General features: G+C 40.2%; 1 protein-coding gene across 4 annotated transcripts in view; it reads left to right on the top strand.

The window, feature by feature from the left end:
• IGF1R (insulin like growth factor 1 receptor) overlaps positions 1-14014 on the top strand; it is a 139031-nt gene that overhangs the window by 111322 nt on the left and 13695 nt on the right. For 3 of the 4 annotated variants that reach the window (XM_021406814.1, XM_021406815.1, XM_021406812.1), the window contains exons 10-18: positions 111-315; positions 4528-4814; positions 6278-6414; positions 7389-7548; positions 8584-8689; positions 10037-10107; positions 11549-11778; positions 12066-12176; positions 13238-13397. In XM_021406814.1, coding sequence (XP_021262489.1) covers positions 111-315; positions 4528-4814; positions 6278-6414; positions 7389-7548; positions 8584-8689; positions 10037-10107; positions 11549-11778; positions 12066-12176; positions 13238-13397 — 1467 coding nt within the window. The remainder of the gene's footprint in view (positions 1-110; positions 316-4527; positions 4815-6277; positions 6415-7388; positions 7549-8583; positions 8690-10036; positions 10108-11548; positions 11779-12065; positions 12177-13237; positions 13398-14014) is intronic. The other variant, XM_021406813.1, reaches the window with a different exon arrangement.

Genomic DNA, 14014 nt, shown 5'->3' with positions numbered 1-14014 from the left:
TCACAGTACTTTTGTGAAGAACTACAAGTAGAAAGGAATGTGTAAATGTGGATTGTTACCATGTTTATAATACAGAGAGAAAAGCAATAAGCCGCCTGTTTTCTTTTAAGATAAAGTCCCAATTCGAAGATATGCTGATGGGACCATTGATACAGAAGAAGCTACTGAACCCACCAAGCCAGAGGGCTGTGGGGGAGAAAAAGGACCTTGTTGTGCTTGTCCCAAGACAGAGGCAGAAAAACAAGCTGAGAAGGAGGAAGCAGAATATCGGAAAGTCTTTGAGAACTTCCTTCACAACTCCATCTTTGTCCCCAGGTGATGGTCTTTGGCTAATTGCATTTTTTTTTAACATTTCCTAGTGCTCAGGCTTCATGAATGAAAAAGTGAATGTAGGTAATACCTGAAACATGTTAACGTTGTCTCTCAATGTATATGAGACAATCTGCAATCTTTTTACTTTGCAGTTTCTCTTAGTCGCTAATTTTTGCCCTGTTCTCTCAATTTTAGCTAATAGTATGAGTTCTTACCTATATCGTTCGAAGACTTCAGTGATGGTTTATTTTCGGAGTCAAGAGTCACTTGAGCAGCTCTTTGTCTCTGAGAGTTTCAAAGATGAGCAATACATGGCAGATGAAGGATTTCAAATGTAATCTTCCTCTAAAAAGCCATTTAAGTGCTTATGTTCCCAATCTGAAGATTTATTTGCTTTTGAAATTTGCAGATGTATTCACCTTACAGAAATGAAACTGGTCTTGCTTTCTCACTGCTCTTACTATGGAGTGCATACTAGTTTCCTGGGTCTATCCTGCGGAGAAATATTTAATATAGCCACTCTTCTATTTCTGTTATAAACACTACTGCTTACACATCACATGGAATGGTAATTTATGCTGCATCATAGAGTAGACACTACTGAATTAATTGATGATTTTGATCCTTGAATTTCTGATTTATCTTTTCTGTGAGCTGTTTGTCAGGTAATTGGACCCTGGAGCCTAGCACACAGTATATAGCTGTTTAACATGTTACAGTTTCTATAAGGAATCAGTTTTGAATCATGCATGCTATCCATTGTTGCTGTTGACAGGTTAAGTTTATGTTCAAGCCCTGTGTTTGAGAACTCTGAAGTGTGGCTCTCTTGCTCATTGAAACTGGGTTATATTACTCTCCAGTGTGATTTTTTTTTTTTTTTGAACCTTTATTCAAGGCAGTTTTGGATTGACCTGTTTGGTTTTGGGACAGTATGTGCAGTGCTTCTTAGCTTTGTCCAAAAAAATGATGAAATAAATACCATCTCTCTTTGGAAATGCTAAGTATTGTATCTGAGCTGTGGCTGGTTCCTGTTTAGTGTTCGTGGTACAATTTATGCAGTGTTCCCCTACAGATGATAAGAACCAGCTGTGAAGGTGAGGTAGCAGCCACCATGACTGCCCAGGTCCCTCTGTGCAATGTGAGATGTTACAAATGTGAGCTTATTTTCGATTTTTTGAAATATGAAGGAGTTTTGAAAGGCATTTTTAAGTTATAACCTACCTGAAAATCTATCAGAGCAGCTTTTACAGAAGATTATTTTTATTTCAGCAAAGTCAGGCCATTTAAAATCTGTTGTTTTTCTTGCTGATTTTCTTGCATTTCCTGAAACAAAAGGGAAACCTCAGAACTTTGAACTCAGACAGTAACAAATGAGCTGATCAGTTCACAAAGAATTTCCTGAAAGCTTGACTGTTTCCCCTTTTACTTAACTTATTGCCATAAGGGTGTGTTTTGTAACAGCAAAGGTAGATAAGATATAATGTTCAGAAATAGCTGCATAGCTAAGCAACTTTAGATGTTATGTTAGGGAAATTAGAGATTAGGAGCTAGTGAAATATCTCTCTGGGACAAATCTAAGCAGCTTGTTACCTGCTGATGTCCGTGTTCTTTTATTTCCGAAGGGGAAAGTTACTGAATGTGTTAACGTAAGCCTCAGTAGTGGTATTTGTTTCCAGTGTTTCCATACCTGTCTCCAGGATATTATGAAAGAAATGCAGCATGTGATACTGCATGAAAATATTCAGCTGTGTGGTTTTAAGGTTGCTTGAAGTCTGTTGATCTAATATTGTGTGCAATTTTTGTGTCACTGTGATTATTGTAGTCATGAGGTAGATTTCAAATGTTCGGACTCTGGTTAGTCTTGAACAGGCACTTATGACCACAGGAGGAAAAGTTATTCAGGCAGTTTCTGGGTTCTGTAATGAGCAGGATGAGATTCATGCTGTTTATAATAGAAGATATCTCAGAAGTAATTACAAAATTGACATAGAGCATAAGAACAGTTAGCTTTCATTTTGAATGGCTTTTTTTTTTTTAACCAATGTCAATTTGATTTTATTTCTACATAGTCCTATTTCTCTTCCTTCCTTTAACAGAGTAGGTGAATTTTCATGTTTTTATCTCTAGTATTTTCCTTGTTTTCTTGAGTACTTGCTTTTTCATCTTTATCTGTGCCTTTCACCGGAGCAGGAAACTGCTTGACAGCAAAGCAGTAGCGTCCAATCTCTTGATGTTTTAATCACGTTTGCCTTGTTTTCCTGTAGGCCTTTTTCTCTCCATGATATGATTGTAGTTTTCACCACCAAGTTTTGTGTTGCTTTCTCTTTGTTTTTCCCCAAAGACTGGGTAGAACCGTACTTTTTTTTTTCAGATACCACCAAGGAGTGAAACGTCTTGCATCCCATAAAGGTGGTGGATTAAGACTTGTTTTCTGGGTTCATACTTTAATGTGTGCTTTTGTGGTTGATTGGAAACAAGCTTTGTATTTTCACCGCTTTTATCACAAGATTTGTGCAAGTGTTCATCAGTTCAGTGAAGGTCATTCCATGTACTTTTAGCACTTGAAAAGTTTTTTTCTTTCCACTGAATTAAAACAGTCAATGAGTACTCTTCCAAAGCAAGTTAGATAGGATTAGTAACTTCCATAAATATCACTGTAGAGGAGAAGCAAATGCTTACTTCTCCTATGAAGTGCTCACACGTCCCACTGACAAGAAATTAAATTGGTGTGTATGTTTCTTAAAACAATTTGTTGGTGACTTGAAGAAGCTTCTTTCTTGTCTTTGTTTATTTCTGTCCTGTGGTTTACATGGCATCTGAGAGTGTCAAAGCGATTCCTCAAGACATAGTAAAAGGATTTTGGAAAATTTCGTAGGCAACTCCTAAAAAAAATTCATCCAGTCTCTGCCAGATTTCAAAATCAAGTCAGGCTGTTTTTGGCTCACTCTGCAACATGCTGCTTTGTGACTGAATGCTCTGACATTTTGTCAGATAGTGAATTAATTTCTCCTGTTGCATCAGCTTTTTCCCCTTGTGTGCTTGGGGAAGACCTTACTCGCCTGATCTGCAGCTTACTGTGGTAGGAACGTGGTAGGCTTCACCTTTGTTACTGATAACCGTTGCACTGACCAGGTGCTAAATGGGCGCTGGCTAAGTGGTGGCAGATGGGGCAGGATTCAAGCCAATTAATTGCCCTGGTGCACTGCTTTCCAGGTGTGAGCAGTGCAGGTGAATTCAGCGAGGAGGAGAGTGGGAGGTGTAGCCCGCTTGCCTACATAGTTAGTGCTTATGGGCAAAGCAGACATGGACTTGACACAAGATCAAGTGATGTGTCTTTTATTTAGCAATTGTGTGTTGGTTAGCTCATACCAGCAAAATATAGAATATTTTTATATTGATGTTTGCACTGCCACTCAAGCCGGGCCATTATAGCTGTTCCTTAGGCTTGAGAAAGTAGTGGTGTTGCTGTAAATCCTCACATTTTTAATTTGGTGCATGAATCTCATATAGATGCAAGGCGAAGTTGCTCGGTGAACTCTTTGCTATACACAAAACCAGTGCTGTGTTTTCTCATCTAGGAAGATTGTTCCTTTGTAGAGGTTCTGTTAGGTAAGAGAATCAGAGATAAACACATGACCACGCATTAGTGGTTGTTGACTTTCATGGCTTTCAGCTGCCATCCAAAGTTTCTTTTCTCGGTCCAGTGCATTCAGAGTTCTGCAGTTCCATTGCAACTGAGAAGAACAACAAGTTAAGCCCACTGAGAGTTAGCGCTGCTACTTGAGCAAACTTCAGAGCAGTTTTTTCCCTAACCTTTTAAACCTTTACCATCTGATTTTTATTTTAAGCTTCAACATTATTGTAATTAAATACAAATCCAGTTTGCTTATTAAATAACAGAGAAACTGTCTTTGCTATTCAGTTTACTGTGCCAGCACCAGGGTGGTCAGAAGTTTGCACATGTATCTTGAGGCTCACTTTGAGCTTCAGAATGGAAATTGTTTTCAGAAAGAGCAATAGGATGTGCTGACGCTCTGCAGGTTCAGCTAAAGAGAGAACTGTTTTCTTGCCTTGCAGTATTCTTTGTATGTAGCTTTTCTTCTTAATAGCACTTACTTATTTTACGTGTTTTTCCACCAGTTTTTCTGAACCTAGAGGAAAAGTGAATTTCCTCTAAAGAGGCCTTTTTTCTGTATTTGTCTGTCTGCTCCACAGACCTGATCGGAAGCGGAGGGATGTGTTCCGAATCGCAAATGCCACTTTGGCCACTCGAAACAGGAACACAACTGGGACAGATCACTTCACCAATGTGTCTGACACAGAGGAGAGTGAGGTGGAATACCCGTTCTTTGAGACCAAAGTGGATGGCAAGGAGAGAACTGTGATATCCCATCTCCAGCCTTTTACTCTTTACCGCATTGATATTCACAGCTGCAACCATGAAGCTGACACGCTTGGTTGCAGCGCTTCCAACTTCGTCTTTGCAAGAACCATGCCTTCAGGTATGCTCTCATAAGCATAAAGGTTTTGTTTTGTTCTTTTTTTCTGGGAAGAGTTGAATCTCAGGGGGGACAAATCTTTGAAAACAGATTACAGAAGTGTTGGGAGCATAAAATAAAAACTGAATGCAAGAAGATAAATTGGAACTGTATGAAACTTTGTAGCAGTAGCTTAATTGTCTTGTCTGCTCTCTCCTGTGTACTGAGTCATCTGTATTGAGCTTGTCCTCTGATCTGGAGAAGGGCAGCCCTGCTTCCAGTACCTAGATGATTATGAGAGAAATGGTTTCCCAGCTTTGTAGATGAGAGCCACAGACATGATGGATTAAAAGGTTTATTCTTCAGTTCCCTGCATGCTGAATAGAGACAAGGGAGCGTTTCTCTGCTGGTGTTCAGTTTTGCTGTGTTCATGCTGAACTGTTTACAGATGTTAGTTCTGCTGGTGGAAATGCTTGCCAAACATTTCTTCTGTCACAGAATGGCCAAGCATTTGTCCAGCCTGGAAACAGGAGAAGTACTGAGTTGCTTTGTGCCCAGTCATGGGCGTCTAGAATACTTTAGATAAGAAACACTGAATGCTCTACTCATGTTTGGGAATTATACAGCTTGTACTTCTTCTGAGAAGAATAGATTTTAGTGTAAGCTCATGTGCGTCCAGCAAAGAGCTTCTGACTCCAGTAGATCTCTGGGAATATTTGATGCAGAGTGGTAGTAATTTTGCTTTGTTTCTCTCTTAATCCAGGTTGAGCTGTGTCGGTAAAGGTATTGCTTATTTCAAGGAAATAAGGAATTCTGTGAGGAATTTTGTCCCTTTCATCTGTAATAAGCATTCCCAGATTTTTAGTGTATGATTTTGAAAACTAAAAGCTAAATTATTTTATTTTATACTGAACCTCAGACTGAAACTGTCTTCATACTTCTGTTAGGATTTGAATAAAAATCATAAAATAGCCAGGAGTGAAAATGACTGGGGATAAACGCAACTGCTGAGTTGCTGATGAGACTCTGTTTTAGACTGACTAGTTTCCTAAGATTACCTACAGAGAAGGGCTGTCAGTGGGGCAGATCGTGCTGTCTTTATAGCAGGCGGTTGTTTGCCTTTTGGTGGGAGTAGCTGTGTCTGCGTGGCTTTGGCCTAGTGAAAGGCTTGGAGTGAAGAACCAAATGCTGATAAACAGTTCTGTGTCATGCAAATATAGCACGTTTACTAAAACAGCACTGCTATCTGATGAAGCTGTATATACTCCTTCACTTTTGGCTATCAGCAGTTCACGCAATGCTAGTCTATCCAGCCAGACCCTGGCCGATGCATTTTGTTCTCTGGATCATCAGACAGTACTTACTTCAATGCTTTGTGACCTAAAGAACAGTATGAACTTTCATTTTTTCCCCGACCATCAACTGTTGCCTAAGTTCCTGTTTCAGCAGTGGGTATTCTTCCCACATCACTTGTAAATATTTTACAGAGGGAGCAGATAACATTCCAGGAACAGTAGCATGGGAAGCAAAAGAAGAAAATACCGTCTACCTGAAGTGGTTAGAGCCTACAAATCCGAATGGGCTGATATTAATGTATGAAATCAAGTATGGGCAGCATGGAGAGGTGAGGATTTGATTTGACACTTTTCTGTTAATATTTACCGCTTGTTACTCTAGTGTGTACTTTTACCTTGTCACATCAGACTGGCTATGCAAGGTAGTATTTTTCAGCCTGTATTTTCAGCCTCAGAGAATCCAGGTTTAAGTACAACTGTAGAATATTTTTCCCACTTTGACTTTTATGGCACAAAAGACATAGTGCTACATGAAGAGCCTCTGTGACTAAAAGCTGACATCGTCGCACTTGAGTTTGCTGAGGCTCACACAGCACTTGATGCCACGGACAGTGACTTAGCAGCCAGCCTGCCATCCGAATTAATCTATGGAGTTCTGTATTGGTCTTGTTGCCCGCAGGGGTTACCTGCAGTTTGTAAATGAAAATCTGAAAGAGCTTCAAAATTATCACCTTTATTATGCTTTGAAATACCAAATATAACTCAGAACTGAGTAAGGGGGGGATATAATGTTTTTAATCATTTACAGTGCAGGCTGTAATAAAAAGCTTGGAGATCTGGTAGCACTGTGAAAGTTACCTTTGTGACTTTCACTGAAAATGTAATCATCAGAATAGACCTGTTCTCGGCATTCTTAAGAAAAGTAATTTTTGTATGGTGTGTATGGTGGCTGCTTTCTTTCAGAGATTTGTAGATTACTCAGACTTTAGTAATTGAACAGCGTGCAATTTAGTCCCAGCCGAGACACAGAATGGAATCTTTTTTAACTTGCTTCTTTGTGAGTGCTGCTACAGACCAGTGATGGGAATGGTGATTTCAAACACCCCACAACAAACAGAGTCTCATTCCTTTGTTTTATTTTGTCAGTTTTTGGATTCCACCTCTCTTTAAGCTGTTTGAAGAAAAACTAATCAGACGGGGCATTTCGTTATACAGATGAGCTTATGTTGAAGCCATGCCCTATTCTCAAGAGTGAAGAATATGAAGATCTTTACATGAACTGCAAATTGCTTTTTTCTTTCAGGAGAAGCGAGAATGTGTTTCCAGACAGGAATACAAGAAGCTTGGAGGGGCGAAGCTGACTCATCTGAACCCCGGAAACTATTCTGCTAGAGTTCAGGCCACGTCGCTGGCTGGAAATGGGTCATGGACTGAGCCAGTCTCTTTCTACGTACAACCCAAATGTAAGAGCAGTACTACTAGGCTGTATCAAACTGGGGACTTGCCTTTTTGAAAATTCCTAAAGTTTACACATATTACTCTGAATTCTCTTACCTGTTGATGTGCTTTGGGAATTCCTCTCTGTTCTGTTTTTTGACAGTTGTTTACAAGCAACAGGTGTATTGGAGGTGTGGTCCTTTCCTTGCATGCACTGTACATATATGAGGTGCAGCCAGGTGATGGGCGCGTAGAGCACACTACTGTGGCTCCCTCTGATGCCCACCTCACAGCTGAGTGTAATGTTAGGAGTTAAAACCTGGAGTTGAATAGTGCAGAACCTGTGGTAATTAGCACACCTACTTAGAACCTCAAAGTGATGTAAGAACCAGTGATTTCTTAAGATTTGGCCTGGCAGATTTTATTTAAATATCAGTATGATTTTTTGTACTTTAGAATCGATCTTAGGGTGTTGTGATAAAGATGACACTGATGAAAGGGGGGCACTGGTCCTGAGGATGGCAGGGATGTAGATTTGGGAAGAATAGCTCTGTACGGGGTGCACAGAGACCATCTCAAGAACTTCTGTGTTTGGCTGAAGAGCACTTATGTCCAAAGAAAACTGGAACTCCATCTTTTATTCTTTCTTGTTTTTCTAATTGCGGGAATCTGATGAACTTGAGTTAGAGACCAATGCGAATATCTTCTGAGGTAAAAGCAACTGCAAGGTGAACAAAAGGTGGTGGAAAAGAAAGGTTAATATACAAGCGAACAATTGTGTATTGTTCACTGAGGAATGTGAGTCTTCAAGCATAACATGTGAAACCAAACTCCAGACAGACGCTGTTCTGTACAAAATTAATGCTTTTCACTGTCTGTTCTCTTGTTCCACTCATCTGCAGTCGGGGAGTGTTTCTGAGTACATTTTTCCACATCAGACAAGAAAATGAGTACTTTGATTTCTCCCGTGTATGGAAATACACTGAGTGGGTTTTGAATGTTGCTTTGTTAATGGAGATTTTATAGAGACCTTAATACAATTGTTTTCTTGTTGGTTGCAGCAGCAAACTATGACAACTTCCTCCATTTGATAATTGTGCTCCCCATTGCTTTCCTGCTCATCATTGGGGGTTTACTGATAATGCTGTATGTCTTTAACAAAAAGAGGTGAGTTGTACTTGTGGTTACAGATAAACTGCAAGAGGGGAATGCTTACTTTCAAATCTGTGTCTGTGGAGCAAGTTAGAAAATAAAAAGTGAAATAGCTTTCAGAGTACTTGAGAAGCTGAAGTAGATTCTGCCTGGTTGGTGTGAGGAAGGAGGTGGTTTAGAGTTACCAGCTGCTATCTGCCTGCTGCTTGAGATGCAAAGAGGCTTTTTGTTACAGTGTCTGTTTGAAAGGAAAGAAGAAGGGTTGTCAGGAACATACCCACTGGGGCAGTGATGGCAGATGCTGAACCTTTATAATCAGAAGCTTTGAAATGCAGGTTACTCTATAAATCATGAAGACTTAGTTCAAGTCGGGTTAATTTCATTTCTTGAAAATGCTAAAGTTTTTTTTAATTCTTTCCATGCACTTAAAATGTATATATATATACTGGACAGAACATTCAGTTGATTTGTTTTCCTTAGCATTGTATTTTAATAACTAGGGATTTTTTATTTCATTGGAATACATAATGAGATCTTAGCAGAAGTCAGTGCAAGTGTTCAGTCTTGCAACTTTTTAAGTATGGAGCTTTTTTATTACGCATACTTTTAAATTATGCTCATTGAATATCCCATTATTTCCAGCTCTCATTCCTTTGTGTGCACACTGTAATCCCAGTTCTCCTCAAGCATTCCAAAAAGGGCTTTGCCTATAGTGAGGTAAAGTACCTGCTGGCCTTCCCACGTCCTCTCCAGAGTGGAATAACTGATACCTCATCCTTCTTTAAACAGTTGTTCTAGCACACAAATATGTTTTCTTTGGTTTTCTGAGGTCTGATTAATAATTTTATTTGTACAGCTTGCCCCCTGGAAGAACTCTTACAACTCTGAGTAAATGTCTAATTCTGAAAATCACACCAGTAAAATAAAATAATAGAAGCAATTTATAAAGTAGTTGACTGGAATCCCAAATAAAAACAACCTTGTTCTTTGCTAGATCACTTCTGTCTCACAGTAAAAAGCAGGTGATGTTAAAGCACGCTTCTCAGCCACAAGCCCTCCTGGGTATATCAGCACACAACTGCCTTTCTTAAAGGCAACTGAAAGTACTATGTGTTTGCACTTCTCTGTACCACATCAATACCAGAGAAGACTGCAGGTTTCCTGGGAAAAACGTTCTGAGCTGTTTTCTCATTGATTATGTGAAGCAGAATAAGAACGTGATTTGTCTCTTTCTTTGAAAATCCCACCACGTACAGTAAATATTTTGTGGTTGAGTAAACAGTGGAAAAGCTGTAGAAGAGGCAGTCTGCAATTTACTTGGGTTTAAAGATTAAAAAAGAAAAAATATATATATTTCAACAGAAACAGTGACAGACTGGGCAATGGAGTCCTTTATGCGTCCGTGAACCCTGAGTACTTCAGTGCTTCAGATGGTGAGTGTGGCCTGAGCCTCTGCGCTCGCTTCTCTGTGCTCTGTCCGTGTCTGACTTGGGAAGGTATGAAACCCTTACAAAGGGATGTGGTAAAACCTCTTTCTCTTCACTGTATTAGCACACCAGTAGTTAATCCACAGGCAGTCCTATGTGGATGTCATCTGCCTACTGAAACTGGGGAGTTTCTGAAGTCTTTCCTGTAGTTTATTCAGCTGAGATTAACTTGGGTGCGTTTCCCTTTCAGAGTGTTGCCTACTTACGTGCTAATTTTGTTACTAGAATGAAAGAAGGATTCATGAATTCCATGTCTTTGCTATTTGTCCTTTTGAGCCCTGTTCTGGCCTATTGGAACAAGCTCACCACTTGTTTCTGTGTATTTCTCATGTGGAAAATGGTAACACTTATGAAAAGTAATATACTATCTCCTCGCTGCGCTTCTCAATACAACTCTTAAATGACTTTCCACATTTAGAGAATGAGAAAAGCAATATTGTGAGCTGCCAGTCATAACGTGTGGCAATTCTGTGTTAAAATGAGCACAGCCATTTAATGTAATCTGCATGTTTTTCTCTTAATATCTAGAGTGTAAAAGTCAGTTATTCTTTGACTAAAAAGCTTTTTCAAACTAGTTTCACATTGTCCAGATATGTTTGTACTTGATGTAAATGACAACTTTCTGTGGGAGACGCAATGAGGGGAATGTTCTTTGAATGTAAGAATAAAAATGGAAGAAGGTGCCGGAAATGGCAGCTAATGGGCTCTTCTCTAGCTTAGCTAGTGAATTGGAAAGTTTTGCTTAAAATAGTTCTTGTTGCCTCCAAATGAGGTTGTTTGCCACTGGTAGCAAAAAATAACTCCTTCCTTTATTCCACTTCCAATGAAGAAACAAAAGCATCTAATGTGCTCATTGAAAGCTTGAGGGAAACAGTATAAAAAGAGATTGTCATGTAGTCTGACCCATCTTCTGAGGATGTGGGGGTGCTGCTGGGAGCTAGCTCAGAACTTTGTTACCCAGGGGATTAGATGCTGTTTTGCTTTCTACATGTCTGTATTATTCTCCTGCACTTCACTGTTGCAGAGGGGTTTGCTGCTTGTGCTGTAGATAAAATCCATGGCAGCTCCTGTGCTGTGGCTGTTCCTGAGCAGCAGCAGGAGCTGAATGACGCTGACTGTGTGCATTAGGGTTCCTTATTTTTATCCCGTTCTGCCAGTCCCGTCTCATCCATCTACGCATTTCTTTTAAGGTTTATTTGTATGTGAAGTATCTGCCTGGCTCTGTATGGAAAAGACTGTGAAATATTTGTGCACATCATGCAAGGTCTCAGCATTATGTCCAGTGTTGCTTATAGTAAAATTGTTCAGGCAATTGGTATCATAAAGCCCTGAGCGATCCCACCGCTTCGGAAAACAGAACGTGATGGCATGTTCTCTCTCTGCATAGTGTATGTTCCAGACGAATGGGAGGTGCCCCGCGAGAAGATCACCATGTGCCGGGAGCTTGGGCAAGGCTCTTTTGGGATGGTGTATGAGGGAATAGCCAAGGGAGTGGTGAAGGACGAGCCGGAGACACGGGTGGCCATCAAAACGGTCAATGAGTCCGCAAGCATGCGTGAGAGGATAGAGTTCTTAAATGAGGCCTCGGTGATGAAGGAGTTCAACTGTCACCATGTGGTAAGTCACGAACACGGAACGAGGCGGGCTGGTAGGGCCGTGGTGCTTTAACGGCAGGAGGGTGTTCAGGGCATGTCCTCATTGACTGAAGGGGTGCTTGGATTTTATCCTCAGCTCGGCAGCATTAGAATATTGCTGTTCAACAGAAGCCAGAGAGAAAACAAATCTGCTTCCAGACGTTTCCCAGCAGTTCATGGATGTCTGGGGCTACGTGTCAGCATGAATAAATGCTTGCTGCAGTTCAGTTAGTGGGATCTGTAGCTGAGCATTTGTTTTTCCTCTTCCAGGTTCGCTTGCTAGGTGTTGTTTCTCAGGGCCAGCCTACCCTAGTTATCATGGAGCTGATGACACGTGGGGACCTCAAAAGTTATCTGAGATCATTGAGGCCAGACACGGAGGTGAGTCATGACTTGTTGGATGGTTTTTTTTTTTTATTTCTTTGCTCAAAATCATCTTGAGCAGAAAGGCATCATGTTGGAAGCAGCAGGCAATTAGCCTTTCTTGCCCTTGTTTAAGCTCTAAGAACGAAACATGCTGCTCTGTGATCTACAACACCTTTTTTTTTATGAGGTAGTTACTGCAAATAGCCCAGTGTGCTGCATGGAATAGGCCCCGTCTTGTGGTACTGAGACCTGTTTTCCACATTTGAATTAGACCTCTTGTCTAATCTAATTCTTGTCATGATGTTAAAAAGATTGGCTTGTTGAAGCATACATGTTAGGATAATCATTTCATGTTATATATCCTGCCTATTGCCTCTGTTGGAAAATAATAACAAATAAGGCCTGTCTGTTTAAAAAAAATCAGTGTGCTTGCTAATACATGTACGTACTTTAACATGTAGGCCATCAGTCTAACAGCCAAAATTGCCCTTTATGATGTAGGGTCTGAAAGATGATGCTGAACATTAATAACGTAGTAGACTCTGTAGGGAATGAACCCACGATCTTCTTTTGCCATTGGTTGAATGGTCTAGAATTTCTGATGTGAGTAATTTACAGGAACAGAATATGAGCACATGGTATCTGCAACAGAGAATATATGCGGTATAAATGGAGATCAGTGAACGCATCAAATTGCTGAAGTGATTGGGTACAGAAAATGTCCATGCTGAATAAAGGATTTAAGCTCTTTAGGCATAAGAAACAACATTGTTATACTGAAAAGTCATTCTTGCTTGTATTCCCTGAAATAGAATGGCCCATGGCCTACTACAAAGGAGCTCTTTGGAAGTTCTGTCTGTAAACCAGCTTGTTATGCCCAGTTTTTCCAAGCAGGTGCTGCACTGCTCATCGTCCTGAGTTCATTTAGCTTGTTTTGAGTCAGGCTGAATTGTGACACTGTGATTAAAAACGTAAATAAAAAATAATAATAAAAAAAAACACGTTACAGTTTGCTGTAGAAATAGTGTTTATTTTTCTTCTCCCCTTCCATGTTTTCTCTTCTTAATCCTGCTCAGAGTAATCCTGGCCAAGCACCTCCGACTCTGAAGAAGATGATTCAAATGGCAGGAGAGATTGCTGATGGGATGGCATACCTCAACGCCAACAAATTTGTTCACAGAGATCTCGCTGCGAGAAACTGCATGGTGGCAGAAGATTTCACGGTCAAAATTGGAGGTGTGCTTTTTGATGTTTACAGGAATGAAAAGCATCATCCTGAAAAATCAACATCTTAGAGGGCATTTTAGTTTTTTAAAATCTGTTTTTAAAATCTTTTTAAACTTAGCTCTAGTTTCTGCAGAGTGAAATATGTTTCATATGAAGGCTAGCTGTGATTTAAGATGTGTGAGCAGTCAATGCTGATCTGAAACTCTTGGAATACCTCTCCTTGCTGTTGTTCCATTGAGGAAATAGTAGAGCGTGTGGGCTTAGAAGGAGCGGGTGAAGCAGCAGTTTGAGGTGCAGATGCTGCAGACATCTGGGTGGATGGCGTAGTTGCCACTGGTGCGTCATTTGCTTTTCTGTTAATGTGCAAAAATAATTCTATCTTCTGTTTATTGATTCAAGAAAAAAAAATTAGGATTATTTTAAAGCATATCTGAATTAGAAGTGGAATGTAAGGCTTGATTTCAGCTGGATGCTTTCCAGTGTGAACTGGAGTGCTGCTTTCCAGACTACAGAATGGCTTTTCCTCTGCTCTGCTGTTAGAACACCACTTATTTTCCCCCTTCACCATTCCTCCAAAACAGTGTCAGATGAGTTTTTTCAGACTTCTCTCCAGAGAGTGATTTTGT

The sequence above is a fragment of the Numida meleagris genome, chromosome 9, assembly GCF_002078875.1.
Source record: "Numida meleagris isolate 19003 breed g44 Domestic line chromosome 9, NumMel1.0, whole genome shotgun sequence".
Lineage (NCBI taxonomy): Eukaryota > Metazoa > Chordata > Aves > Galliformes > Numididae > Numida > Numida meleagris.
Note: the sequence above shows the minus strand (reverse complement) of the source record. Positions and strands in the feature narration are given on the sequence as shown.